The 27,801-nt window shown below is 36.2% G+C and overlaps 4 protein-coding genes across 13 annotated transcripts; 2 read left to right on the top strand and 2 right to left on the bottom strand.

The window, feature by feature from the left end:
* LOC120488190 (stomatin) lies at positions 1-3,607 on the bottom strand. The gene is made up of 7 exons (XM_039684762.2): positions 3,505-3,607; positions 3,293-3,399; positions 3,108-3,177; positions 2,916-2,998; positions 2,125-2,328; positions 1,163-1,297; positions 1-441 (listed from the first exon to the last, which is right to left on the bottom strand). The coding sequence occupies exons 1-7, from the start codon at positions 3,593-3,595 to the stop codon at positions 253-255; spliced, it is 879 nt and encodes a 292-aa protein (XP_039540696.1). The 5' UTR covers positions 3,596-3,607; the 3' UTR covers positions 1-252.
* Positions 3,608-3,752: 145 nt separating this feature from the next.
* On the top strand, positions 3,753-25,115 carry abcc13 (ATP binding cassette subfamily C member 13). 9 transcript variants are annotated; one of them, XM_039684752.2, is made up of 23 exons: positions 3,753-4,908; positions 5,281-5,338; positions 5,407-5,536; positions 6,280-6,452; positions 6,754-6,931; positions 7,110-7,361; positions 7,499-7,564; positions 8,624-8,761; positions 9,221-9,367; positions 9,445-9,523; positions 9,632-9,680; positions 10,749-10,806; positions 11,153-11,372; positions 11,453-11,604; positions 11,829-11,984; positions 12,071-12,270; positions 13,017-13,137; positions 13,211-13,312; positions 13,503-13,646; positions 14,454-14,612; positions 14,864-15,030; positions 15,602-15,796; positions 15,899-17,150. In XM_039684752.2, the coding sequence occupies exons 3-23, from the start codon at positions 5,417-5,419 to the stop codon at positions 15,981-15,983; spliced, it is 2,961 nt and encodes a 986-aa protein (XP_039540686.2). In that variant the 5' UTR covers positions 3,753-4,908; positions 5,281-5,338; positions 5,407-5,416; the 3' UTR covers positions 15,984-17,150. The 9 variants fall into 9 exon arrangements, with proteins under 9 accessions (XP_039540686.2, XP_039540689.2, XP_039540684.2 ...); XM_039684755.2 differs by having other exon boundaries at positions 7,054-7,361; XM_039684750.2 differs by adding an exon at positions 25,001-25,115 and having other exon boundaries at positions 3,753-5,536; positions 15,899-16,015.
* On the top strand, positions 18,247-19,724 carry lyz (lysozyme). Its single transcript, XM_039684763.2, has 4 exons — positions 18,247-18,382; positions 18,512-18,667; positions 19,127-19,202; positions 19,378-19,724. The coding sequence occupies exons 1-4, from the start codon at positions 18,247-18,249 to the stop codon at positions 19,439-19,441; spliced, it is 432 nt and encodes a 143-aa protein (XP_039540697.1). The 3' UTR covers positions 19,442-19,724.
* chodl (chondrolectin) lies at positions 20,618-27,422 on the bottom strand. Of its 2 annotated transcripts, XM_039684761.2 has the most exons (7): positions 26,974-27,422; positions 25,024-25,369; positions 24,792-24,949; positions 24,637-24,687; positions 24,465-24,551; positions 23,627-23,723; positions 20,618-21,847 (listed from the first exon to the last, which is right to left on the bottom strand). In XM_039684761.2, exons 1-7 carry the CDS (start codon positions 27,047-27,049, stop codon positions 21,763-21,765), a joined length of 900 nt encoding a protein of 299 aa, XP_039540695.2. In that variant the 5' UTR covers positions 27,050-27,422; the 3' UTR covers positions 20,618-21,762. The 2 variants fall into 2 exon arrangements, with proteins under 2 accessions (XP_039540695.2, XP_039540694.2); XM_039684760.2 differs by lacking the exon at positions 26,974-27,422 and having other exon boundaries at positions 25,024-25,634.
* Positions 27,423-27,801: the final 379 nt, after the last annotated feature.

The following is a 27,801-nucleotide window of genomic DNA, read 5'->3' as shown; positions in this document are numbered from 1 at the left end:
TCTTAGAAGATTACTTTAATACATATAAAATAATGAAAGAAGCTACTGTACGAGAGAATAACTAGTTATAATATTTGATAATAATGTAATACAAAAGAACATTTTGAACAATAACATTTTTATCAGAGAGTATAGGACACATGAAATATTTAAAGTTCAAATCATCAACTATATAAACAGAATGTTTTCCTCTAGAGCAATGAGGGCTTTAAGAGATGTCTGTATAGAGATATATTTATTGATATAATCCGGTCATCTTCTCATGAAATTAGAGATGAGGTCTATAGGAAAAGGAAAGACAATAGTTGAGTTCTTTTCCGTGGCGATCTCAGTCAGTGTCTGCATGTAGCGCAGCTGAAGTGCAGCCGGAGACTCTGACATCACGTCCGCCGCCTCCTTCAGAGCACGCGAGGCTTTCATTTCTCCGTCTGCTGCGATCACCTGTTCAGTATAATACAACATACTTAAATATCATAATTCTCACACACGTTTAATTACTCGGAAATTTCCATTGAGCAAATCCAGTTTGTTTTTCCACTGCGCTTGTGGCATAGTGTGAGGACATAAAGGCTCAGGTTTCTAGTCAACAATATGACACCATTATAGTGTTCACAGAAAGGCAAACACTTCTCTTTACTGGTGTATGGTTGGTGAAATTATTGAAAGAAATGGCAGATAAATAAATAAACAATCTTTGAAAAATGTTCTGTCATGTAGATCATTGATTTGCCTAGGGTATTTAAAATGCTGGATGACAATACAGGTTCCCACATGTTTCCTATCCTTTGGCAATTCAATTATGTAGGTATACATACTGTGTATACAAATATTGCAGATTCTGTGAGCGGTCAGTCTTCACAGATAGCAATAAAATCAGGCTAATAGTGCTTTGCTGGTCAGCTGGTTTTGTTTTGGAATTTGATTGGCTTAAGGAGGTCACAGTTCTAGGCCTACACCCCTGACCGAGCGAGTGTGTGAGGGGCTGCAGGTGTTCATCCGCACATCCAATCAGAGAAAACCGGGTTTCTCCAGACAGACTGAACACAAAGCTGCAAAGCTGATAAGACTAAACTTGGCAGGCTCGGCAGAACAGACAGCAGAGCATGTGTTTGTTTGTGTGTGTGTGAAGCATGTAACAGTCTTTCAGTGCTCAGACACCAACCTTGGCCCGGGCATCTCTGGTGGCCTCTGCTTCAGCTGCCATGGCTCTCTGCAAAGAGGTGGGCAGTTTGACGTCTTTAAGCTCGACCCGTTCCACTTTGATACCCCAGTTCTTGGATGCAGCATACAGCACAGCCTGTCAGGCAAAAAATGACGAAAATATAAGGCATTATATGCTTCTGTCCAGAAGAAATGTTGACTCTGGAGGAAATACCCCTAAGATTCCAAAAGGGGACTATTCAGTTGCCCTAATGCCATTTAGAAGAAGCATTTTGGCTCCCCCAAAAAAACCTTTCGGTGAACAGTTCTTAAAAGAACACACTGTAAAAAAAGAATTGAGCTAACTTAAAGGGATACTCCACTTTTTTGGAAATGGGCTCATTTCACCATTCCCCCAGAGTTAAACAGTTGGGTTTTACCGTTTTCGAATGTGTTCAGCCGTTTTTTCTTTATATATTTAGAAGAATATCAGTAACCAGACAGTTTCTGGTCTCATTGACTTCCATAGTATATTTTTGTCCTACTATGGAAGTCAATGAGACCAGAAACTGTCTGGTTACTGATATTCTTCTAAATATAAAAAAAACGGCTGAACACATTCGAAAACGGTAAAACCCAACTGTTTAACTCTGGGGGAATGGTAAAATGAGCCCATTTCCCAAAAAAGTGGAGTATCCCTTTAAAAGATCTGTAGCTAATTAGTTGCGTTAAATGAAAAAGTTGAGTGTAGCTGCCTTACTTTTTCAAGTTTGCTTAACTTTTGTTTACAGTGCATTGTTTTCTTAGTTTGAAGAACATTTTTTATAATCTAAAGAACCCATACTTTCTTTATTAAGAATGGAAAGTTTTCATGCATGTTAAAGGTTCTTCATGGAACCATCAATGCCAAAAACCTTTATTTTTAAGAGTGACCTAAAACAGGGCTACAAGATTCAGAGGTGATTACAAGAAGGTTTCTCTTACCTCCATCTGTTCTGACATATCCTCGCGGTCTTTTAAGATGTCTGTCAAGCTCTTAGTTCCCAGCATGTTTCGTAAAGTAGTCTGTGCAATCATCTGCGTGGCTTGATTAGCATTCTCCACTTTGGTAATGGAGACAGTTGGGTTAAAGATACGATAGTAGACCACCGCATCCACCATGATAGTCACAGAGTCTTTGGTCAGCACCTGAGGAGAAATGTCGAAAATGGAATGCATGTTACATGTACTGATAAAAAAAAGTCGCTGCCTTAAATTTTTACGTACAATCAACTTGGATGTAATTTCAACTTAAAGTACATTAAATTGACTTAAAGAATGAGTTGAATCTTGTATAGGTGAAAATTGCACTGTAAAAAAATATTTTCAAGATTTGTTATCGCAACATTTTTTCTTTTGTCAAATCAACTTAAATAATTTATTTAGTTCAGATAACTTATTATTTTGAGTTTCTGATGATTAAATCAATCTCATTTATTTTCTTAACTCACTTTTTCCAGTTCAATCAACTTAAAGTTTTAAGGCAACCAGGTTACTTAATTTTAATTAAACTAACAATATTTTTTTACAGTTGAAACTTGAACAACTTTCAACTTAAAGTTCAAAATTAGTTAATAATTATTTTGAAAAGTTAAAGCAGTGTAAAAACATATGTAGTCAAAACTTATTGATAATAGCATCTTTTAGTGTAACACCACAATAAAACTCTTCAGATTATATTAAATGCATAATATTGAATAAAATGTTTGCTATTTAGATCATAGGTATTCACTCACCTCTTGAGGAGGGATTTCAAAAGACACTGTCCTCAAGTCAACCTTCCGAAATGTATCCACACATGGAATAATCCAGAACAAACCTTCAAAAATAATCAAGATGAATGAGGCTACTGCTTGTTGCAATGTCACTAAACTATGTTTAACAAATTATTCATGATTTTAATAAAGGTATATAGGCTAATTACTAACCAGGTCCTTTAGCACCGCCAATGAGTCGTCCCAAGCGGAAAATAACTGCTCTTTCATATTCCTGGACAATCTTTTAATAAGATGAAATGCAGATATAGCAATTGAATTGATTTTGTGATTAATATATTTATACAAAATGTTTATTCTTTGATAATAGTAATAATGTGTTTTTTTAATTATCTTACCTTCATACAAAACCACACAGAGACAGGAAAAGTAAGAACGACAAGGAGGAAGGAAAAGAAAGAAAGGAGGTATCCGCAGAACCCAGAGTTCCCGGATTGGTCACCATCTGATTAAACCCAAGGTAAAAGTTAGTCTCACAACGACATTAAAATTATCTGATTAAATATATGATAAAAAAAAAAAAAGATGAAGAAGAAAAAACTCAGCAAACCTGACTGGACATTTGTATCACTCTCTTCATTTGCTTTAGGTTGAATTTTGTTACAGGACATCTCACTTGGAGAAGACATCATTATAGACATGGTTAGCAGTTTTTGTTTTCTGTAGGACTGTTGAAATGTACTTTGAGTGAGATATTTAAGGTGAATTAAATACACTCTCTTTTTCCATTACCGCCCATTTTCACACACAACATGGAACTTTGCGTGGCATGTTGCTAAGCAACAGAACTGAGCTCATGTTAAACCTGAAAGTCAATTACTCGTTTGCTCATTCTTCCTTCTTTGAGGCCTCATCAAATTTCATCATATATTTTCTCTTTGTTTACACATGCAATGGAAAAATGTTTTGTTTTTCTTCTTGTTCAAATGCAGAGAGTATTTGAATTTGTAAGGCCTAAATTAAGTAATCTTTTATCTCTCTCTATGTATTTATTGTAATATCTTAGCTAATACAATTCAATAATTTATTTTCTAATTAATAGAAAATTAATAGAAAATAAGTAATTTTATTTTCTAAATAATTTTCTAATTCAATGTTCTTTAATGTTCTTTTTTACTTGTTTTCTTAATGTTTTCTTTTGGATATGAGTAAAGACCTGCTGTGAAAAATATTATCCTATTGTGTGCAAAATAATCCAAAACAATAAGATTTTGCAGATTGTAGTATTGTTTCAGGTGCAATTTAAACATGCCATAAATGTTTCCCAAGTTATATTATTAAACTTTTTATCATAACTGAATTAATTAACATCTTCTAACTAATATGTTCTCTTGTTATTATAATTGTGTACCACAAAAAAAAGACATCAACACATTTTTTTACCTCAGAAAGGAAGTTTCAAAGTGGAATTTAAAAGTCAGAGACCACATGAAAATCTGGAATTTAAAATTGTATTATACCTGGAGAAAATGTGAAGGCTTTGCAAAAAGATTTACTCAAATTATTGCGCTGAAAATATTATGTTGAAAACAAAGTAGGCCTATATTAAAATAGTAAAATACTCAATTAAAAGCTTTTTCAGTTGTGTTCTCAAAAATGAAATGGTTTGCACAACAAAATGATTGACAGCTGTGAAACATGCCACGCCCCCAGCTGAAATCGCCGCTGTGATTGGACAATGTGCGCACGCTGCACGCTCCACTGTTTATGCTCCAGACGCGGTTTAATTCAGCACAGAAAACGGGCATTAATTATCACAAAACATGTTAGAGGACATTTAAAACCTGGATTTTGGCGTCAAGGGTTAATAACGTAAATTGTGGGTTACTTTATGTGTTTTCCTCTAAGCTTCTATTGTTCTTGCTGCATGAGACACAGATGCAGTCTTGCAGGATGTCATTTACACGCTGCAAGACGATTTGTTTTCAGACGCCGTAAGCTTTTGTGAAATGAGGTAAGCACAACTTTTATTGATGCTTTTTTCACAGTACATGAACTTAATGTTCTATGTTTAGTATGTCAAGCAAAGTTCACATTATTGTAACGTGGACCTTTCACAATTAATTAATTTGCAAAGTAAGACATGTAGCCTAATGGTTTGAAGAAAAGATAAATCATTCAGTAGTAGAATTTTTTTTATTGATTTAAGTTTTCCTTTTTCATTTAAGAACAGACCAGTATATCTATCTGTCTAGCCTTCCATATGCTACTAGTCAGTCAGTCACATATAGATCTGTTAATTCTCTTTGCAATTCATGTATATTTCTCCATCGACTAAGATTTTTTTTTTTTTTTGACACCTGTGTTTTGATATTTCTACTCACAGTGAAAAGGAAGCCTTATCTTTATGAGCCTGTTCAGGTTAAATTGGTAATCTAGTGTAGGTAAGTCTATAACTGGTTAGGTATTCTATAATGCAACCACAGCAGACTTTAACAGTTTTTGTTTTCAGGGTGGTTGTAATGGGTCACAGGGGACCAGGGCATTTGTCTGACCTTATCAAGCTGTATAATGAGGATTCTGTCCACACCCTATGCTCAGTGTTTGAGCGTGAGTGGGAAAAACAACAGAATTACAGTAAGGTAAGGTAACTAAATATTAGGGTGACCAACAGTCCTGTTTTCCCAGGACATGTCCTGTTTTCACGTCCTGTCCTGACGTTTTTTTTTATAAAGTGATGAAAATGTCCTTGTTTTAAAAACTCCTGTAAAAAAAGCTCTACAGCAAAATATTGACGGGCAAACAAGAAGGATGAGGAATAAAAAACGTATAAAGAGGATGAAAACTAAAGATATACATATATTTTTTAATTTGTTTTTATAAATTTGTAATTTTTTCTAAAAGAAATACCTCCAAATTGAACAGAAATAGCTCTTTGTTCAATTTGGAGGTATTTCTTTTTTTTATTTATTATTTATATATATTATATATATATTTTCTAATACAGAAGAGACATTATTTCAATCATTATTTTTGAAACCTGTCATAATAAAACATGTTGAGTAACCTATCTGATAAGCCTATCTGAATTTGTGTCTTGTAATATAACAATTTTCTATCCATAAAGAGGAGGCATAGCCTACTTTAAATGTTTTGAAATTAATAAGGCATCTTTGAGTAAACTTCGAGTATCATTTGACTATCTGTTTACCAGGCTGAGTGTCCTGGTTTTTGGTAATCAAAATATGGTCACGCTACTAAAAATACACAAGGGTTAGGAACAATCCTCCTGGATGGACTTGTTTTTAATTGTTTAATTTCATTGTGAAAAGCATGTTTTGTATGTGATGTAATGCTAATAATGTTAATATCTATATATATACAGAGGTCAAACCTAGAAGAGGATTCTGGAAGAGAGTTACTGCTCATCTCCAGGAAAGCCAATGGTTACTCTCTCCTTTATGCGATATGGATGACATTTCATCCAGCCTTAGTCAAAGTTGTGCTTCTGAGAGTGTCAACTGATCTTTTTAGCATTTTAGGTCTTCTGACACTCAGGTATGACTATATAAAAATGTGTTTGTGAGTGTGTGTATATGTATTTTTTGTATTATACTTTTTTGGAAAGCTGTTTAAATATGCAAATAGAAATAATCAAATTATATATTCATTAATTTGCATGTCAGAAATCTGAACAATGGATAAAGCCTGTTTCAAAAGTCGTGTTACATTTTGTTGACATATTAAAATCAGAGGGGGTTTTGAGAGAGGGGATTTTGGACGCAAACAGATAAAGTACAATAAAATAATTATATATATATATATATAATCTGGTTATGTACATGTCTTTTAACCTCAGGTGGGTGATCTTGTTCTGTGAGAGGCAGGCTGTGTTTAACTGGGCAGGATACACACATTCTCTGGTGGTTTTGGGAGCAGTTTGCTGCTGTGCCGTTTCTCAGCATCAATTTGACAAACATAGTAGGATAATTACAGCCAATGCACAAGCGGTTCTGGCTTGTGCCCTCTACAGGAAGGTAAAGGTCACTGCCTGTCTCACTTGCTCTATTAATGGTTTTTTTTTTTAATGTTTTATTTAAGTCCTAACAAAACCACTGAAAGTAAGCAGTGCATTTCTACTTTTCTTATATCCTAAAAGGTTTCTCTTCTTCCTCCATGGCTTCTTCCATTTCCCCCTCCTCCTTTACATTGAAGACAGTGTCTTTTTCCCATAGTTCTCAGCGACAATACAACACCACTCAGTGGACGGATGTATTAGGCCAAGTTGAATGTGTACCAGAGCTGGTGGTCACATTGACCTGTCTCTGGTCCTGCCCATTGAGAGTCACTCTCTATCTGTGTTTACTTTGGGGAGAATTGGGCCCTGGCGTGCTGGTGGGGGTGCTATTGCTACTAGTCCTCATCCCTGTCAACTCTGCAGTGGAGCACAAAGCCAAACAGCTTCGGGTTAGTAAGAGCATGCAGGCTGCTCAAGCATTTGCTTGCATAAAGCATGTATAAAAAGAAGACGAGATCTCAATACATTTCTGTCCTCTATGTTTCGTTGCTGATATGTTTCATTATCTTTGTTTGTTGTCCCTCAGAAAACTCAGCAGATCATCAGGAAAAGGAGTGAACAGCTCATCAAGGAAATGTTGCATAACTACCAGGTTTTTTCTATTCCTGATCCTTGCATGTGATCATGTCATATATAGTATTTCTTCTCTTGAATTTGTTTAATTCCCGATCGGGTGATAGGATTTTGGTATTAGAATGGCCTGTGTCATGTATCTGAGAATGATTTGGATTGGAGGAATATTGGAGGAATATTTCTTGCCTTAAGTGCAAAAAGGTCAGATTCAGTTTTTTTCATAAATTATTTTTTTTTTAAAGTCACATGAAATCAAAATTAACCAATCCTATTTTTTATGGAACACTGCATTGCTTAATTAATTAATTCATTCATTAAATTGGACCAATCAGCTGTGAGCTAAGGATAAAGTCACATCACCTGTTTCTACTCCAAATTAAAGGTCACTAAATAGCAAATGATTTTTAAAGACAAAATTGTCTGGCTTTTACACTTATTTAGAATAATAATTTTGTATGATTTAGATATTATTCATGTTATTATTAATCAATCACACTTACAATTTGAATTTATCAATTATTTTTACGCACTGTTTAAAGGAATAAATATATAAAGGTAATACAAATAACAATAGGGAAGAAAATAGAATTACAATTTCCCTTTCACTCCAGTTTTCAATAAACAATCAAATATGTTTGACGCTAGATATTTGTTAATATTGAAATTATTTTTGTGATTGCACTTGGTCAGTGCTTCAGTATAAAGTTTGTCCAGAAACACAGCATTTTAATGTGTAATTTATTCAGTGCCTGATTAGTAATGATAGAACATTACTTCTTTGTGTGGATGTCTTTAATCATGAAAACATCTATACCTTTTTTGTGTGATCACGTTATATTACAGAAGCTAAAATGTGTCAAATTAAAATTTTTCCTTTCTTTGTATTTCCAGTTAGCAAGCTAACAGCTGAGTCTTCTATAGCTTTGCATAGTGCTTAATTTTCGAAAGATTTTTTTCTTAAGAATTAAAAGGTAAAAAAAAAAAAAACTAAACGTATGCGTGGATCAATTGTTCAAAATAATGTGCATTCAGAAAATAGGGTGAATTTTAATTTCATGCCAATTCTGCATTTGTGTAGGCCCTGAAGCTTCTTGCATGGGAGTCTTGGTTCCATCAGAGAGTTACAGAATCACGGGCCAGGGAGCTGGAGGTGCTAAGAATTCTGGGATATTTGACAGCCTTCTCTATGCTCGACTCTATCTGTATGCCTTTCCTGGTGAGTGCTTGATATTTTCCCAGGCTGTTTTTTTTTTTTGTTTTTTTTTTTTGCTAGACTAACCAACATGTTTATTTTCTGGTTCTGCTATTTGTCTTGCTGACTAATCTAGTCAATAAACCTTGCTGGTTCTTGTAGATATTCAACATCCTACCTAAAAATCAGATTTTCACTTTTACTACCGATAAACTACCCTCTCTGTGATACTGACTTCAAATTACATTGTCTCTCTTCTCCAGATGCACAGGGGCTTACTAAGTTAACAAATCCACATAGCTCTGAGATTAAAACTCAAATCATCTATTAAAACTCTATCATAGATTAAAACCTTACGTCAGAACATTGAGGTCTGCTCCATGCCCCTCTTTCATCAATGAAAACCTCTGAGTTCTGCTCAGTGTTTTGTTCTAGATATCTCATTTGACCCATATTTCCTACACTCCTTGTCTTTCCATGTAGGTTGGTTTCTCTAGTCTTGGTGTGTTTGTCCTGGTGGATGATGGGAATGTTCTCACACCGTCTCAGATCTTTACATGCCTCTGTTTCTTCAGATTGCTCCGCCCACCTCTGCTGGAGCTCCCTGGGCTCTTGTGTGTTCTCAAGCAGGTAGCATGCATGTGACAACATTAAAACCTTTCATAAAATTCTTTTTAGATTTTTATATTATTGTTCTAATGGATAAGGCACAGCAGTCTCTTTGCCACCTGGAGAAAATATTTCTCACAGAGGACCTGGGCACCTCTCAGTTATTTACTACAAAAGGTAAAGTCATAATATATTACAAGTCGCAGATGCACAAAGCAACTTGTTTTATTATTATAAGTGGAAATGTTTGGCATTGTTGTTAAAACTAAAGTGTCACCCTCTCAGGTGCTACAGAAGACATTCCACCTGGCAGCCCTCAACAGCCATGTGATGGGTAAGTTATTTGTATTTTATAATGGAAAATTATTCTATTGAACGTCCTCGTTTAAAAATATCTTTATATTGAAATAATATGAAATATTATTACAATTTGAAATACCTGTTATTGTTTTTTTTATTTAATTTAATTTATTTATGTGACTTCAGTGTCTTATTTTTCTTCAGAAATCATTCTAAAAAGTTGATTTGGTGCTCAAGAAACATTTAAGATATTATCAATGTTGAAAACAGTTATTCTGCGTAATGTCTGTGGGAACCATAATACGTTTCCCCCCATGATTCTTTATTAAATAAAAGCATTTATTTAAAATGAAAGCCTTTTATAACATTATAAATGTAATTTTCTGGTCAATTTAATGCATCCTTACAGAATGAAAGTATTCATTTCTTAATATAAATGAATTAAAAAAATAATAGTACTGACCCCAAATTTTCCATGTAATATGTATAGAGGATTTTTTAAATTATGTCTCCAGCATGTTTGTGTGCATGTAATCTTATCCTCTGCCATTTGATTTGGCAGAGTCCAGAATCTGAGTCCACTGTGCTTTGGGTAAAGCATAGTTTGTGACCTGACCCATAGGCTTTCATTGTCTAGTACTGATCCTGCATTCATATATTAAATTTGTTTAATCCAAGACAAACATCTGTGCATTTAAGAGCATTAGCAGTGCTTCTGATTTTAATATCTTTCTGGTCCCCGAGATAATTTATCATGCTTTTCTTACACTGTGTTCTCAGCACTAGATTGGCCTTGTGTGGTTTAGTCCTGAGGCTTAGTGCAGGTTAAGAAAGGATGATATGCACAGAATCACAGACAGGGATTGTTGGTCACAGGATGATGGCACCTGATAAAACCTCATGGGAAAGAAAACCTCTAGTCAAACTGAACAGGGCCGCCAACATTCCCTTTTTATTCCAGATTAATGAGCTTCTTGTGCCATCATCAACAAGCTACACCTTATTTCTCCACCCAGCCTGTGGTTTTGTTGTGTTCATGCTTGCAATGCAGACTTACCCTTAATACATTGTATAAATATTCTTGATGTTTTGATTTTTACAGGTATAAAGATGAGCTCAGTAATTCTGATGAGAAACGAGATCACTCTCTATTCCAAAAAGTATGTACCAAAAGTGATTGTTTTTATGGTAATTTGAATTTTTTTTTTAATAAATGCATTATCATTTTTTTTTTTTACTTGATATAATCATTTTATATTTAAAAAAAATCAAAATAAGCTTTGTTGTATTCCTCATTTGTAAGTCATTATAAGTGTCTGTCAAATAAATACAATAAAAATGGTCATTGTTTACTTGTCTACTACATAATGTTTTTATAGCAGTGTCCAAGTGACCATACAATAAAAGCAATATTTTCTTTAAATAATGACTTGATGATACAGTTTATTTTTGAGTGAACTCCTTTTGCTATGAATATTGTGTAGTGATATGGTTTTGTAATTCCAGGGCAGTGGAGAGACCCACAGGGTGTATCTGAGGGCTTTTGGCTGGCACTGGGTGTCAGTTACCTCACTGGTCTACCTGTCTGTGTGTGCTGTTAGTTTAGCACAGGATGCCGTCCTGAGTGTGTGGACGGGTGAAGCCAAAGAAGTTCAAGGCCTGGAGGAGTGGAGAGAGCTCAGAAACTCACGACTGTCTGCGTACGCACTGCTCGGACTCCTGCAAGGTTATTGGCAACCTGTAGTTTCATAGACAAGACAAGAGTTTGTGTTTTTCTTAGCTTATATATGTGCTTTTGTATTGCAGCCTTGCTTGTGTGCTGTGCCGCTTACTGTCTGACCTGCGGTTCTCTCAGGGCTTCTCATACGCTACACTCTGAGCTGCTGTCAGATGTTCTTCACCTCCCTGTACATTCCCAGAAGACAGACGCCAGATGGTCTCTGCAATCATTCACTCATGTGAGTGTCATCCTCCAGAGGCCGGTGTAGAGCAGAGGTCAAAGCATGCGAATGGGAAATATTGATTCCCACAAGTAGCAGGTCATCACTGTTGTGTCCTTGGGGGAATTATATTATATACTGTAACAGACACAAGTAAATATGATGGAAATCCAACATAGATCTGATTTTATCCCATTTCAACGACACCAAACTAGTCTAATTGTGTTCTCATGTTCGCTCAGGATATGCAGGTGGTTGATGAAGGACTGGCCAAACATTTGCACTGCTGGTTGAGGACTCTTTTGGACATATTGAGCACCATCATTTTGATCATCTATATCATGCCAGTTTTCAGCCTAGCTGTGTGCCCGCTGATAATGCTCTTCCTCCGTATTCAGGTACGACAATTTCCCATGAATGTTTTACCTGAAGGTTTGTACAGTACATAAACCACTATCTAACCCCCACTCCCCCCTTTTTCCAGTCTAATTTTTCTTCAGATAACTTACGAATCAGACACATTGAGGCAAACCCTGTTGTTTCAGTTACTTCTCTGGAGTGTGTGAAACATTGTGTTGAAGTTCCACTTTCTGGGCCAAAACACAGGGAGGTGTGTCTGACGCACTGCTTCCAAGCCTCACATCAAAACCTGCTGGTCAAGTACAACAAAACCATCACCGAAAGGTTAAAAAGTTTTTTTACACACATTTTGTGTATACTGGTGATTTGTGAAGGATACCGAAAGGTCTGTGAGTTAAGAATTAGCTGAGTACAAAATATGTATATAAATGTTAAAAAGCATGTTGAATGAAACCATTTAACGTTGTGTTAAATCATCAACAAGAAATTAACTTATGTTAATGTTAATTTTGATTAACTGTTTTTATTGTCCCACTTCAATTATTAAACTGGTGCTGATGCTGATATATTAGCTTTTTAAACTGTTTTTCTTATTGCCTTTTATTGTCGTTAGTTTAAAAAAAGTCTAAAGATTGTGTTTACATAATTTATTTGAGATATACTGACAATAAACATTTATGTACTGAAAATATTACATATTAGAAATATTTAAATCTCATGCTGAACTTTGTGTATTCTTCTGTGGACAGAAAGAGATTTGTGTTTAAGGTGATCTGCAGTTTTTTTTTTGACCTGCCACCTGAAAAAAATGAGAACTACGCTACACTAGGGGGCGCTATTTGAGTGTAATATCGTTTAAAATGCATCTGTGACTGATTAGCTTATGCAACTGTTTTTGTTTTTTGAGTATGTTGTATCAAGCCAATAAAATATTATTTTACATAACTTTGTGGAGTAAAACTAAGTTTTAAATGTAAATGTTCTGTCAAATAACTGTCACGGTTATCGCAGCATAAACAGCTTTGATTAATGTGATTGCTTTATGACCAAAGCAATATTTCTGTGTTCAGTTGGGCTGTGTTGCAGTTTGATGGTGTTGCTGGGATTGTGCTGTTCCTGGTCAGTCTGATTCTGCTTGAGACTCAATCTGACTCAGGGCTCGTGGCTCTGGCTTTGATCTGTGCCTTTAATGTAAGTTTATCTATACTGATACCTAATTTGAGTTTGAGTAATTCATAATGATTATGAAAACATTTTGTTACAGATTAAAGAAGCTCTTCGCCGTTACCCTCAGGCCGCCTCTGATATCAACATCGACATGCTGAGCATGCAAAGATTTTGTGAATTTGCCAAAGTGGAAAAGGAGGTACAGGGTAACGATACTTATTGAACACCTAAAAACTCCTTCCATTGTGTTTGAGCAGTCACACCTTCCACATAACCCTACATGGTCAAATTCATAGTTCCCAAAAGGATGACTCTCAATTTTTAGTATCATTGGAAGTCATATCCTCTGCATGGAATTGAATTTAACCAAATGCCTCCTTTTACCCCAGGTAGAATGGACAGTCACCCACAGACCACCCTTTGACTGGCCCCGCCATGGAGAGGTGAAGTTCAGGAACTATGAGTCTGAAGCCTCCTTTAACTGCACACCAGCTCTTAGAGGAATTAATCTCACCATTTTAAAAGGGGAAAAGGTATTCTGAATTTATTTAACTATGTATTATTTCATATGTATTTATAAATAACAAATGCAAATTTTATATTAATAATAGATTTGTTTGTATTTATTATTCATTGTAATAATAATTTAAGATTAGCTGATGGTACATTTAAATCTATTTATTTTATTTGCATACTGAATATATCAGTTTGTAATTCGGGATGTGGCGATCCAATACTCAACATCGGTATTGGGCCTATATGGACCTGGTCGGGTATCAGTAAGAGGCCGATCCAAATTAATTGGTTAAGTTATTTCACGGAAACGAGCTGTCAGTCATCCTTCATCTTCAAACACCGTGTCGTGTTCAGCTATGACAGGCCGCATGGCAAAACTCTCTCCAGAAAGTTCCAATGTTCCCATTATCTGAAAACAACTACTGTATTTAGCTGGAGTTTATGAGTGATTCTGAATGGTATGGTACTCGCATCTCAAATGAGAGGACTGGAGTAGAGGATATTCTCATAATAACTGAAATTTAATGCAGAAAATGGCTCAGTAAACTGCTAGACAGATGCAGTAGGCTACTCTCAATGTTGTGCTCACACAGTATATCTTTGCTCTCTTTATATACATGTATGAGTATGTGTGTGTGCACAATTTTCTCTTTATTTATAATATAGGATTGTGCAATTAGTGAGGTATAGATATTATAAACTGATCAAGAAAACCAAATAGGCGTCAAGGTTGTGCGATCGATATCTTTCTCAGATGTGAGAAAGTGATGCCATCCCTATTTTAAATCTCAGGTTGATTTTGTTGTGTTGGCGTGTGTACACAGATTGGAGTTATAAGCCGGAGGAAAGCAGACACCGATAGCTTGGTTAGCTGTCTGTTCCGGACCGTGGAGGCCAGGAGTGGTGCTGTGCTGATTGACAATGTAAACATTACCCGCATGAGGCTACATGACCTTCGGAGCCGTCTGCAAATCATTTCTCAGGTTAGACCAGCAATATTATATTTGCAATGCAATGAATGCATAAGAGAATGAGATTAAACTAGTTCGATCCAGCCAGAGCAAAATCAGTCTGGAGGGGAAGGAGTGTTGACAGGTAACAGAACTATTTTACTGGGTGTGGTTGAAGGAATGCTGTCGAATATTGTGTATAATGTAAAAGTTGCTTTACCCAGGCTCCACCAGTAATAGTTATTGTAGTTTTTTAATGAGTTATGGTGTCCCATGTGTTACAGGTTCCTGTACTGTTCTCAGGACCCCTGAGGGCTAATCTGGACCCGTTCGCTCAGCATACTGACGCGCAGGTGTGGCTGGCCTTGGAGATCTGCCATCTCAAGGAACGTGTTCAACAATTGCCTGCTCAGCTGCTGCACCCTGTTCAAAGAACGTCTCTCACTTTCAGGTGTGTGGGAATCATGGCAAATCTTTAGATGACAATTTTACATGTTTATTTAATATTCAGAGTATAACATCATACCAGAATTGGGTGAATACCATAATTCTATAAATGGTTGTTGTAGTATTAATAGTATATTATTTATTTAATCATAATTATAATATTTAATCCAACCCCCCCCCCCCCCCCCCAAAAAAAAAAAAAAGTTTCACAAAAAATTAAATACTGAATTTAAAATTGTTAATAAAATCTATTTAAAAAAACTTTTAGAAGCTTGCCAGTTGAATATTAAAAATCAAATTCCATTAACTGGAATTTGCAGTTTAACTGAGCTAAATAAATGTTTCCCATGATATGTTATAAAGGCTGCTCATTTTGTGAGTAAAAAAAAAATTGCAGTGAGAAAAGATTCACAGTCTGGCTGGACCAATCTTGAGTCCAGATCTAGACTGTGGCTCTGGTTTATTGCTTCATGACACAATATACTGTAGTTTTCTCTATGGCAACCTTTATGCACTGGCACAACAAACAATTGGTTGTTATGAGTTAAATATTTCTGTTTTTTGTGTTATGTAAGCTTTGGCCAGAGGAGGTTACTGTGTTTAGCCAGAGCCTTGCTTGCAAGGGTCAAAATCCTGCTTGTGGAAGAGGCTCTTCCTAGTGTGGACATAGAAACAGAGGGCCTTGTCCGGCAGTTGATCCACACAGCATTTAAAGACTGCACCGTGCTGTGGCTCACTCAGAACCCACTCACCGTCATGCACACTGACAGGTCAGGAGCTACAATCCTTTTTTTAACCTGTGACTCATCTTGTCATTTAAATGTCAAGTATTCATGTAAGGTATTTTTGATCTGTTGTTGTTACTCCATCAGGGTGCTGGTTTTGAATAATGGACAAGCTGTGAAGTTTGACGCCCCTTCCACTGTCTTCCAGCAGGGGCCGCTGTTCAGTCAATAAGATGAGAACTCTTGCTTGATCATTTATAATAGGTAAATAATACAATTATTATTTCATATAATTATAGGTTTCACATACATTTCACATCATACATTAGGTTCCCAAAAGCACAGTTTATTGACTCTAATTAATGTTTTATATGCCTTTGAGCAGAATATACTGAATAAAATGTTTAAATGATATTGTGGAACACAAACAGACTTATTATAGTCAATTGTGGGGTGTTGTATTAAATGTATTTAAATATTTTTTTCTTTATATTTTTCAATTTTTTTGTAATGTATTTATTTTGATAATTGAATGTTTGTTTATTTATTACAGCAATATTTGTAGCTTTTTCTGCCACTTAATTAAAACAAATATTTAAGTACACACATAAGCACACAAACATGCCAGTTTACATTGTTTAATGTTAACTTCTGTTTCACGATTCCTTAGATACCTTAGGGCTGTTTTTACTGAATTTTATATGTTTTATTTCAAAGTTGGTAATTTATAACTAAATTATATATGACACTTTTGATACTTTTATGTCAGTGTTTTACAATGCAGTACAATATACAAATGAAAATTAGGTTACGCTTTATTTTAAGGTGTCCGTGTTAGTAATTATATGTATATAGGTACAGAGTAATAATAATTAACTACATGTACTTACTATAGGGTTAGTTTAGGATTAGTTTTTTTTTTTTTTAGGGTTAGTTGCATGTAATTATGCACAATTTATAGTTATTATTATAGTAACTACATGTAACGTGTATTAAGGAGACTGTAAAATAAAGTGTTACCGAAAATGAATCCAGCAATATGATAAATAACAAGCAACAGCAGGTCTTCTCGTTTTTTCCTTCTAAGGGCTGTTTGAGGTTCTACACAGTGGCTGTTTGAGATGTTTGTTGACACATTCTCCTCGTGTCCATTTCCTTTGCAGTTATTGTCAGTTATTTGTTCATTATGTTGCATTATGGTGCTGGGTTTTTTTCACAACAGTTTTCCACATTGTAACTGCCTCCATATCTTTCTTTTCGTTCTCTGGTCCGGTCAGGCATTTCAGTTGACGGTTGTTTCACCAAGAGTGTAGATTGGCATACATTTTTAGATGATTTTCTTTATAGCATATTACAACCTGTATGGGAATTTCCTGAATAAAATCCAAAACTCAATATATATATATTTGATGTGGTTTTTATTTATGTTTATGTTCCTGAATGCTGCTCTTTTTACATCATGATTACAGCAGGTTTTCCCCTGTATTGAGAATTTCATCTTATGTCCACAGTTGTCTTTATCTAAATCTTTTCCAGTTCCTCTGCTTGACATTTAATTATTTAAAAGATGCTTTTATTCAAAGCGACTTACAAATGAGGAGAGCAATCAAGCCAAAAATAGGGCAACAATATACAAGTGCTGTGTCTAGTCCCTGCTGATGAAACTGCAAACTATATTCAGTAAAACTTTTCTTAATTTTTTTTTTTATAATTCTAACTCCGGGTCTTCCTTCTTCGTGAATGCTCTCCACACGTCTGATAAAAATGTTAATATTAAAGAAAAAAGCTCCACAACAAGATGTTATACAACACTGAGGTACATTTAGGTCTACATAGTACTGTTCACAGAAACAACATTATTATATCTTAGGTTTAATAAAGAGTTAAGTGGTAATAGAATTGGCAAAGCAAGTGCAATTAGCAGTGACCACCTCTTTTATTCTCTGTTTAAAATCATTTAGAGAGATGAGGGATTGTAGTTTGAGTTTAGTCTGCACATCATTCCAAGACCAAGGGCGATAAAAATGTCCTGTTTAAATAATTTGGAAGTTTTCCTAAATAACTTTGTAAATTAAAATATACCAATGTTCGAGCCTGCGCAAATAAAGAGATGACCATCCTACCAAACTGTACAGTATACAATGATTTGTCCTAAGGTATAGTGGTGAAGAGCTTGTGGTTGTTCTGTTAGCAAACATCAGTGCCTTGAATTTGATGCAATTGGCAACCAGTGCAATTTTATGTGTGATGTGTGCTCTTCAGCTCATTAAAGAAAAAAAAAAATGGTTCTAGAAGTAAAAACATCCCAAAGTCAGTTATTGCCTCAGCAACAATAACTGGAGCAACTGCTAACTGCATGCACTTGTGAAAATTGGTTGCGACACAAACCTCTCATTTCACTTATAAATAGTCCCACTCAACCGCTTCCAGCCTCCATCTGAACTCCTCTTCAGATAGCAGATATTGACGGTGAATTTGTGAGCAGCAGTGCAGATATGAGGGTGTCTATTGCAGTCTTGTGTCTGATGTGGCTGTCCTCTTGTGAGAGCCGCACACTGGGGCGTTGTGACGTCGTCCGTATCTTCAAGGCAGAGGGACTTGATGGCTTTGAGGGATTGTCTGTTGGCAATTGTGAGTACTTTGTTCCTTATTTTCATTATCAGCAATGTTTGGCATATCTGATTTTTTTTTGTAGATCCAGCTATTGAAAAACCTTCCATAATATTACTTTGGTTTGAACCTTTCACTTAATTTCAATAGATGTGTGCACGGCCTACTGGGAAAGCAGGTTTAAGACCCACAGAGTGCGTTCGGCCGATACCGGGAAAGACTATGGAATCTTCCAGATAAACAGTTTCAAATGGTGTGATGATGGCACTCAGGGTGGAAAGAACTTGTGCAATGTGCCCTGCTCAGGTACTTTTATTTTCTTTAAACGGATTCCATTTGACCTAAAACATATTGATTACAATCAGAAGTAGGCTAGTTAAAGTGGAATGCTTATTATTTTGTAAAACATACAGTGGGGTCTGAAAGTCTAAATTGGGAATTTAAAATGTTATTCATAGCTTTTCTTTGTTCCCAATATTCTAAAATGTAAAAGTAAAAAATGTAAAATATTGCTCCTGTATTAAATATTGTATTTCGCATGGATTTCTCGCTTTGACCAACAGAAAGCTGTTTGGTTTGAAAGTGACTTCTGTGTGAGCTGTGCTTAATACATCGCTACTATTGATGAGATGTTTGGAGACTTCACTAATGTGATTAGGCAAAATTTTAAGCTTTAACTTGAATTTATTTTGACACATTTTTTTGATCCCAATGTTTTAAAACTTTAGGATAACATTTTGTAAATAAATGTTTCCCATCTGCTAGATTTGCTTAAGGACGACCTGAAAGCTTCAGTTGAATGTGCAAAGCTCATTGTGAAAATGGATGGACTGAAATCATGGCAAGTATTCATTATAAACATCCTTGGGCACAACTGACAGAGTTTATTTGTCACATTGCTTGTTCCTTTAGAGATTTGGCCTCAAGCTCTGCCTCACATTGTATCATATCTAAGTGTATTGATCTATTGTGCATGTGTGTTTTTGACATGTTTATGTTGATCTTTGTGTTTGCAGGGACACCTGGGAAAGTTACTGTAATGGCCGTAACATGAAACGCTGGGTGAAAGGTTGCGAATAGCACTAATAAGGCCTTAATTGCATGTGGGATCTTTAATTACCTTCAATGATAAGTCATCAGTAATATTTGTATCCTTGATCTTAAAGCATCTTCCCAAATTGTAAAGTTGTGTTTGCGCCTCACTTTTGTCTTAAGCTGATGCAGCAGCAAATTATGACAGATGGTTTGTTTGATATTACTAGATAGTTGTGGTGAGCTTTTATTAAAAATGGAATAATCTGTCTCTGAAAACCCATATTGATAGACCAGTACTCTGAATATTAAACATGCCCCTCTAAATGTCTCTGCCGATTACGTCTCTTACATCCATTTTCAGGTGAATTAAATAAAACAATATGAACTGTGATCCATCCATCATCACAAATATGTAAAACCCCACCTGAGTGCAATTGCATACACTGATTATCATTGCCAAACCCCATTGATTAGTATTTGGCATAACTGATTAGTAATAGCAATGTCTTTGACATTTAGATTTGATTTGGAGCATGCAGGATGCACTGTAAAAAAAAACAACTGAGGAGTATTCCAGTTCTAATAGAGCTGGAGAATAAGATGCTTGTGTTTTGTATCTCTAATAGGCTAAAATCACCCCCCTCTCCAGATGGGAAAGGGTTTGTTTCTTTAATTCTACCCTGTGCCTCCAGACTAGTGATTACAGTCATATCTATAATTACCAGATCCTGAGTGTGTGACGTGAGTTCTCCTGTCGAAGCATAGGACTGATTAGTTTAATTGGCTCCGTAATTAGCAGTGTGCTTTAAAGTCTATGCTGGCACTAATTGCAGACCAGGGTAAATCGCATACAAAGTACCACATCTTTTCGGTGTTAATGCGGTCCAGTTCATTTGTCTTATGTCTGGCTCTAACTCTGCCTGCCAGCTGGACCCCCTGAAAGCTTTCTGATCTCCATGTCTATTTAAATTCATGGCCACAACTGTGTTTCTCTAAAACAAATACAAATGGTGCAATTGCCAGTAGTAATCTGTATATTCAGCTTTGATCTGTGTATCTAAGGTATTTTTTTCTTGAGTGTTTGAGGAGCAATTCTTTGAATACGATTCCTAATCATATTTAATATCTGCTAATCACATTAAAAGTTGTTTATCGATAAGAACTTACATACAGCTTTTTAAATCTGTGATGAATCACAAAACATCAAGTAACTCAAAAGACTGGTGTTTTTGTTGGCGATTAAGCATTTACTGTATGTGGTACTACAAACAAATAGCATCATTTTAGAGACATAAAAACATACTAAAACATCTTCACAATTAAATATATTTAATCCGTTTGTACACGTCCAATTCCTGTCTCAAAAATATAAAAAGTATTAACAGCACATTTTAAATCCAAACACACAATATTACCCACACTCACAGAAATGCATCTTCCTGTACAGCCAGACGTCTAACCGACTAACTTCTGATATCTGATCCAATATTTCACAATGATGCAAACCAGTTTAATACTTTATAGCGTTGATATTTTCTATATGCAGTGTTGATCAAATATTCTCATGCAAAATACTGCATATAAGTGTCAGCTTAAAGCAGCTTTGTAACAGCATCATACAAAAAATATGTACATTTCTGATAAATTCATGTTTTTTGATAAGCTGCAGAGCAAAACAGTCGCTATTTAAGCCAGTCATTCCAGTAATTTAAGTAGCGATCATGTATGTTTTAAAATAAATCTCATCATTATCAAATTATCAGTTGTACACGGGTTATTATGCATGATATTATGGCATCATAGGCAATGCATCACTGCTTGAGTAATGTTTTAGATTAAATAGGCCTCTAATTTCTTGAATGGCTCACAAAGTTCTTCTGAACCCTTTTGAAGCAGGCTATTTTATGCTCTTTAAGCGATTCATTTCTTTACTGTGTCACTAGCTTCAGTTTGTGTGACACTATTCGCTGTTAGAAGGGACTCTTAATTCCTCTTTTTATGTGGTTCCCACTTGTACTTGCTTTAATTACAGTAATTTAATTGCTCACTGTGTTTGGTGCCAATTAGCATTCACCCTCCCTAAGCAGCCTTCAGTACCCTCAGGTCACGCTATCTGACATGAAACATGAAATGGAGAAGGTCATGGGAGTGAACAGGAAACTATGTGGTTGTAAGAGGCTGAGGACCAGCTCTGAACACAACATTTGTACAGAAGTGCGATACGTTTGTTACTGCTCTTCTGGTGCTGCACATTTGAGCTTGTTTTACTAAATCACACATTAAACTAATAACCGGACGAGCGTGTTGCTGACCAAGCAACATAGTGGACAGAACCAGGAAGCTGCTTGAATCGTAGAGATGAATCTTTAAACCTCCATGCCACTGTCTGTCTTTGGCGTCTTGGAGATCCAGAGAGTTGATTGGTTAACGCTTGTTTTGGTCCGTGGTTTACTGTTTAAAAAATATATATACAATTATGTTTACAATTTATATACTGTGTAACAGGTTTGTGTATATGGCAGTGTCACTTTTCTTTAAAGCTACACTGTGTAACTCTTTTAGTTTATTCTTAGCTAAAAACACTTAGTTCTTTCAAAAATATATGAGCTCATTAATGTATATTTACTTCGTTCAAGTAATAAAGTATTCTCGTGAGTGTATAATATGCCATTGAAAATACATACGGGTAAGGGGTTCTAATGTCGGTCGCCATGTTGCCCCTCCATCTTGAAAGTACATTAGCCAAAGAGGGACATACTCGTTAATTCAAGCTTCGCCTTTCGCGTTTACATTTGAGTTAACACTCATGGACGAGGTCGAACTGGAAGCCATGTTAATCTTGGACTGCATTGGCCACCGTAGGAGTTAAAACAAAATCGGAATTGAGAGGAACAGAAACTAATATTCATTGGATGGTCATATACATTTTCACCGCTAGATGGGGGTAAAAATCACAGTGTAGCTTTCAAAAAAAGGTGCGCTAATAAATAGTTTACTTATTAAAGTATTCACCCAAAATTGTATATTCATTTGCTCATCATGTATGAATATTCCCTAATGTCTGTCCAAACCTTTTCATGCAATCAAATCCAATATTGTCCAATCCATACATGCAATGTCATTGCATGGACAAAAACAATTTTTCAATATATCTTTTGTTTTGCACAGAAGAAATGCATGCAGTTTTGGAATGATATGAGTAAATAATGAAAGAACTTTTAGTTTTGTACTGTAATCTGTTAATATGGGCACCGAATTAAATGTATTGCTTTTCTGTGCATTGTTAAAGTTCAATTTCCCCAATTAAATCTCCCTTTTGGTTTTGTTAGTTTCATAATTTGTTGCTGAGTTTTACTGGCAAACTTATATGTCACCATGCATGGAAGACATTTAAAGGTATTCGCGATGAGTAGACCGAAGCAAACTCCCGAATTTATGCTCCAAGATGGTTTTTAATCACGAGAACAAGTGGCAAACATCGTAAAACAGAGAAGCATCCTCTGCTAAGGACTTAAGACATTTATCCAAAAGCTTTGAACTCGCTCCAGGAAGCCTTTTACTGAATAAAGCGCACTCAGTCATTGCCAGTGATTTAATGCATTGTCTGAGGATCCTCGTCTGCCGAAGTGATTGGAAATATGTTAAAAAGACATCGCTCTGTGGGAGCGTCAGCGTATAAACATAATAAATTACACAAATAAGCCACTATATAATGCCTTGCCAAGCATGGGCCGAGGGTTAAAGGGAGATGAACTGTGTTTCATGATCTGTGTTGAGGGGCTGAGAGCGGAGGACAGGAATGGCTTGCTTCAGCATTTCTGTATACCCTTTCCCTGCCCATCTGGATATTGATGGGAATAAAAGTCAAGTTGGACTCTGTCTCCAACGCAGTGTGATGTAATGCGGCAGGAAAACCCCTCCCCCTTCAAATATACCAAGTCCGTGCTATAATGAGTATGTTGATGATGATTAGTATTGGCTATGGGTTTAGTATGTGTTTTGCCGGGCACAGTTATAAACAGAAGAATCGAATTAATGACTGTAAAAACTCTGAGTTAGGGAAAGAAATAGAGGATGGTGTCAGATTTTGGCTAGTGAGCAGAAAACCTTGATTAATCAAGACACTGACTTCCTGATGTGTCGCAGTATTTGGATGATACTGTGCATAATAGGACAGCGCATTAGCATTAGTCTGACAGCGTTTACAGTGATTTGATCTTAATGGCTCACCTCTTGCTCAACATCTGGAAACAGCACGTCCCTGAAGCCACCAGGATCAGCAAGAGAAGAGGGATGGTAGGGATAATCACATAGATTAGCAGCATACCTGGGAAAGAAAAAAACACACTTTGATTTCTATTCGCATTTAGGCATTTATTTTGAGTTGAAGGAATATTCTGCGTTCAGTACAAGTGAAAATCAATGAACAGCACATAAAAACATTATTTATTATCAGTCAATCAAGTGTTTGGGTTCGGCAAGATTTTTTAAAATGTTTTTAAGTCGCCTACCTTGAAGGCTACTTTTATGAAATATTATTACAATTTAAAAAAAGAACTGTTTTTGATACATTTTTAAATGTAATTTATTCCTTTGAAGGCAAAGCTGAAACCTGTCACATGAACGATGATTTGGTGATCTTTACTGTCACTTTTGTTCAATGTAATATAACCATACTAAATTAAATAATATTAAATATAAATAATATAAAAATAAAACATACTCTCCTAAAAAATCTCACCCCAAACTTTTGACCAGTAAATTAATTATTTTGTTAAAATGTGTATTATTTGATATATAAAGTGCATATTACTTTAGAAATTATTAGTAACTATTTTTACACTAAAATCATGCTAAATGCTTACTGTTAAGTCTTCTATTGAAATTGAAATTGGCCCCATTCACTTTCATTGCAAATTACTCGTATAATAGATGAATGACTTTTTTTTAAAGAAAGGACAAGTGGAAATTCTTTTTGTGGTAATCAACATTAGACCACAAATGCTGTTGAAGCTTAACTTGTACTGAACACAAAATAGTATTTTCAGAATTTTAAATCTAATGTTACTTGAGGGCCCTGGCATTATAAGTTGAGGGCTCTCGCCCTGGTCGGCGGGAGGTGTTCTCCTCTCCTCTTGTTCTTCTGTTGAAAGATCTGGAGGGCACATTTACAGATTAGTGTCAACACATCTTTAGATCTTTATGTGAAATGAAGATGGATTTGACACCTGGCTGCTTACCAACATCACGCCCTCCAGGCCTGTCGCTCTGCTCTTTTACCAGGTAGCTTTCTGCTCAGAACAACATAACAAACATTGTCAAAAGTAACCTGATTAACCTGAACTCACTGCTTTACAGTCATCTCAAAATGTTCACAGAGCAAATCACCAAGTACCTGGTTCATACTTGCAGATGAAATTGTGCTTCATATTGCACCGGTCATCATTCCACTGGTAGAGATATGGCCCGCCAGGCCCGGCGAGAGCGGTAGGCTGGTGATACATGACCACACAAGCTTCTCCTCCACAGGATGGTTCATCAGCATACCAGTTTCTAGAACACAAGTGCTAATGTTTGACTGTTTTTGAACTCTGTTTTGAACAGGCCCCAGATCAGTCACATCTTACCTGAACTGTGAGACACTTCCATCAGTCCACCTGTACAGGTTGGGGCATGAGGCGAAGCCGCCAGGCTCCTGTACGTTCTCGCCCTCAGCGCGAGTCAGGCCGATCCAGAAGTCTCCGTCTGTGATACCCGACCCGGTGGCAGCACTAGTGGAAGTGGAGATGCTGAGTTCCCGCAGGAGGTGTTCGATGTGCTTCTGCTCTGCCGTGTTCTCAATGCTCAGCAACGAACCGCCGTCCATTTCACATGCGTGCAGAGCCTCCGAGAACGCAACGCGACTCGTCACGTCCCTGAAGTAAGCAATCTTATAGCAAGGGTGCTCAGGACTGCCTTGACATACCGTCTGACCTGAAGACACAAAATCCATGCTGCATTCTAAGAGATTTCTTGTTCTGCATGATTTTCGGGATGGATGGATGGATGGATAGATAGATAGATCAGAGACAAAGAAATCATAAACAAAGCATCTTGCATAGAAAACACTTAAGATACACTGATGGGCCAAATGAAGAACTGTGATTAATACACAGACTGTTAAAAGTCTAATAATAACATTAGCTCCCTGCCCGGGAGGTACTTTAAATAATTGCTTGGTCCAGATCTGCAATATCATCAGTTTGAGCCCATAGTAATAGGGCTGGGTTTAACTGGGGGGGAAACTAGACTCAGCATTTTCTCAACCAGCTTCCTTAGCTATCTTCCTCAATTCCTGTCTGTGTGGCACAGTTTTCCTCCTTCCAGCATGGAATGTTCTTGCAGTTCCGTTCTCCAAAACTGCCACGTTTTTTACCTTTGTTAAACAACTGATTTTAATTTGCCTTGGTGCATCCTTTTAGTTCACACATGACAAACCTGTTGTTGTTGTTGTTTTTTCCTGTTAATTTGTCAGTCTCTACCCATCTCTTTCATTTTCATCTAATATTTTCATTCCATCTCTTCATCAAGACTTGACTTTTAGTGAGGTTTTATTGATGGTTGAAATAGAGAATGATGAATGAATGAATTGATAGATAGTTGTATTTGAGTGACTAATTATAACATTTTATATTGTATATTTTGTATTGTAATTCACCTGCTCGGGGACTGCAGATGGAAATTAGCTTAAGCTAAATTTGGTGCAAAGCATCTTTAAATAATGTTTTTTGCACATTGTCCCTGTTGAAATAAATAAATAAATAAATGAAACGAAATGAAGAGAGAACAGTTTTCAAAAAAAGCTTAGAGATAAGCTTCAAGAATAATGTTCGAGACAAATCATCTTTGGGCAAGAGAATAATATGAGCTGATCTGTTAGATCATATAATACAATTATAATGTTTTTTTTAAGAATGAACACTTAAATACAGATTAAAAATTATGGCATTTTGAATTTTGTGACAGCCTCTAGAGTTCATTCCACATCTAACAGTTCTTTATGACTACCACACCGAAAATCAGTTTGAGCATTTGTTTCATAGTAATTTGTGTCATAGATTTGTTCAAAATTCCTGAAAGCAATATTTTCAGACTATGTTTGACAATGGCTCTAAAGGGACAGCTCATCCAAAATGAAAATCTTGTGATCATTTACTCAATATTACATTGTTCCTAACCTGTATGCCTTTCTTTCTTTCTTTTGTGGAATTTCAGTCACCTTTCACTTTCTTTGTATCATTTTTCCATACAGTGAAAATGAATGGTGACCGAGGATGTCATTCTGCCTAACTTCTCCTTTCTGCCTAACAAAGAAAGCCATACAGTTTTGGAACAACATGGGGATGATTAAATTATGACAATATTTTATTTTTTTTTGGCTAAACGATCTCTTTTAACTTAAATAATTGCGACAGCAAATCCTTTAAGCATCACTTTACCACAAAAAAATCCCTCAATATTACAATTGTCATCGCTGACTGAAATTCTCGAAATGAATTAGATGGGTAAAAAACAGCTTACATAAAGATGAAACTTACCGCTCACAACTCGCGCGCCATAGGTGCACGAGACCAGGAAAGTCAGAGCACAAAGGATACCGAGTTCCGCGCGCATCCTGGCGTCTTTCACTGGAGTAAATGATGGAGTGAACTTCACACAGACTTGTTCCAGTCAGGCGCCTTTTTAACGTTTATTGGCAGAGTCTCTTCTTCATAGTGTTCAAAGACATGATTTCCACTGAGCAGGGCTGACACTTTGCAGAGCGCCTCTGAATTTTGGGGAGAGAGAAAGAGAGAGAGAGAGACTCGCGCCTCCACTTGCGAGCGCGCTGCTGCTCCACTTCAATGATGCATGCGCGTGTCTGGCTGGGCTGCGCTAGAGGCAATCGAACAGGGCGCAGATGTTCATCACCTCCTTTGTTTAGCAAAACACTTCTCAGGCGTTCTTGGGTTATAAGGTGGACGATGAGGAAGGCCACAAACAGGTTTAGTGTAGGAATGATTTATGCAGCATTGGGTCAATGGTTGAGGTGAAAACACTCTTGAATAATAGCCTGCATTCAATTTAAAGAACCAATAAGACGCAGCCCAATTATTATATATGTGATGTATAACATTGTGTAGACAGATTTGTCAGAAGGCTGTAATAGGCTACAGTCATATTGCACTATAAACAGAGGATGCGTGCCAATTTCAGTTATCACCCTGCTATAGGTGGGCAACCTTTTAACCATTTTTTAACAAGTTTAAATTATTTTAATCTTATTTGTTTCTACGTTTAACAAGGCCAATTCAACTGAAATCCTTCCACTATGTTCACTTTCACTTTGCGTTGAGTCTTGATCACCCTGTTGGGGTTTATTTTGC

This window comes from Pimephales promelas, chromosome 22 (genome assembly GCF_988280905.1).
Source record: "Pimephales promelas chromosome 22, fPimPro1.hap1.1, whole genome shotgun sequence".
Taxonomy (NCBI): domain Eukaryota; kingdom Metazoa; phylum Chordata; class Actinopteri; order Cypriniformes; family Leuciscidae; genus Pimephales; species Pimephales promelas.
The sequence above is the reverse complement of the archived record's forward strand: the minus strand, read 5'-3'. Positions and strand labels throughout refer to the sequence as shown.

Excerpts from the sequence above, each read along its gene's own strand:
- lyz (XM_039684763.2), top strand. The coding sequence starts at position 18,247 with ATGAGGGTGTCTATTGCAGTCTTGTGTCTGATGTGGCTGTCCTCTTGT. Across the intron at positions 18,668-19,126 it reads GTGCAATGTGCCCTGCTCAG|ATTTGCTTAAGGACGACCTG; the intron begins GTACTTTTATTT and ends CCCATCTGCTAG. Across the intron at positions 19,203-19,377 it reads ATGGATGGACTGAAATCATG|GGACACCTGGGAAAGTTACT; the intron begins GCAAGTATTCAT and ends TTGTGTTTGCAG.
- chodl (XM_039684760.2), bottom strand. The coding sequence starts at position 25,634 with ATGATATTGCAGATCTGGACCAAGCAATTATTTAAAGTACCTCCCGGG. Across the intron at positions 24,950-25,023 it reads GGAAGTGTCTCACAGTTCAG|AAACTGGTATGCTGATGAAC; the intron begins GTAAGATGTGAC and ends CTTGTGTTCTAG. Across the intron at positions 24,552-24,636 it reads GCCTGGAGGGCGTGATGTTG|ATCTTTCAACAGAAGAACAA; the intron begins GTAAGCAGCCAG and ends TGTGCCCTCCAG.
- abcc13 (XM_039684750.2), top strand. The coding sequence starts at position 5,369 with ATGCAACCACAGCAGACTTTAACAGTTTTTGTTTTCAGGGTGGTTGTA. Across the intron at positions 9,681-10,748 it reads CCTCAACAGCCATGTGATGG|GTATAAAGATGAGCTCAGTA; the intron begins GTAAGTTATTTG and ends TGATTTTTACAG. Across the intron at positions 15,797-15,898 it reads ACCGTCATGCACACTGACAG|GGTGCTGGTTTTGAATAATG; the intron begins GTCAGGAGCTAC and ends TTACTCCATCAG.
- LOC120488190 (XM_039684762.2), bottom strand. The coding sequence starts at position 3,595 with ATGTCTATAATGATGTCTTCTCCAAGTGAGATGTCCTGTAACAAAATT. Across the intron at positions 1,298-2,124 it reads ATATGTCAGAACAGATGGAG|GCTGTGCTGTATGCTGCATC; the intron begins GTAAGAGAAACC and ends TTTGCCTGACAG. Across the intron at positions 442-1,162 it reads CCAGAGATGCCCGGGCCAAG|GTGATCGCAGCAGACGGAGA; the intron begins GTTGGTGTCTGA and ends TATACTGAACAG.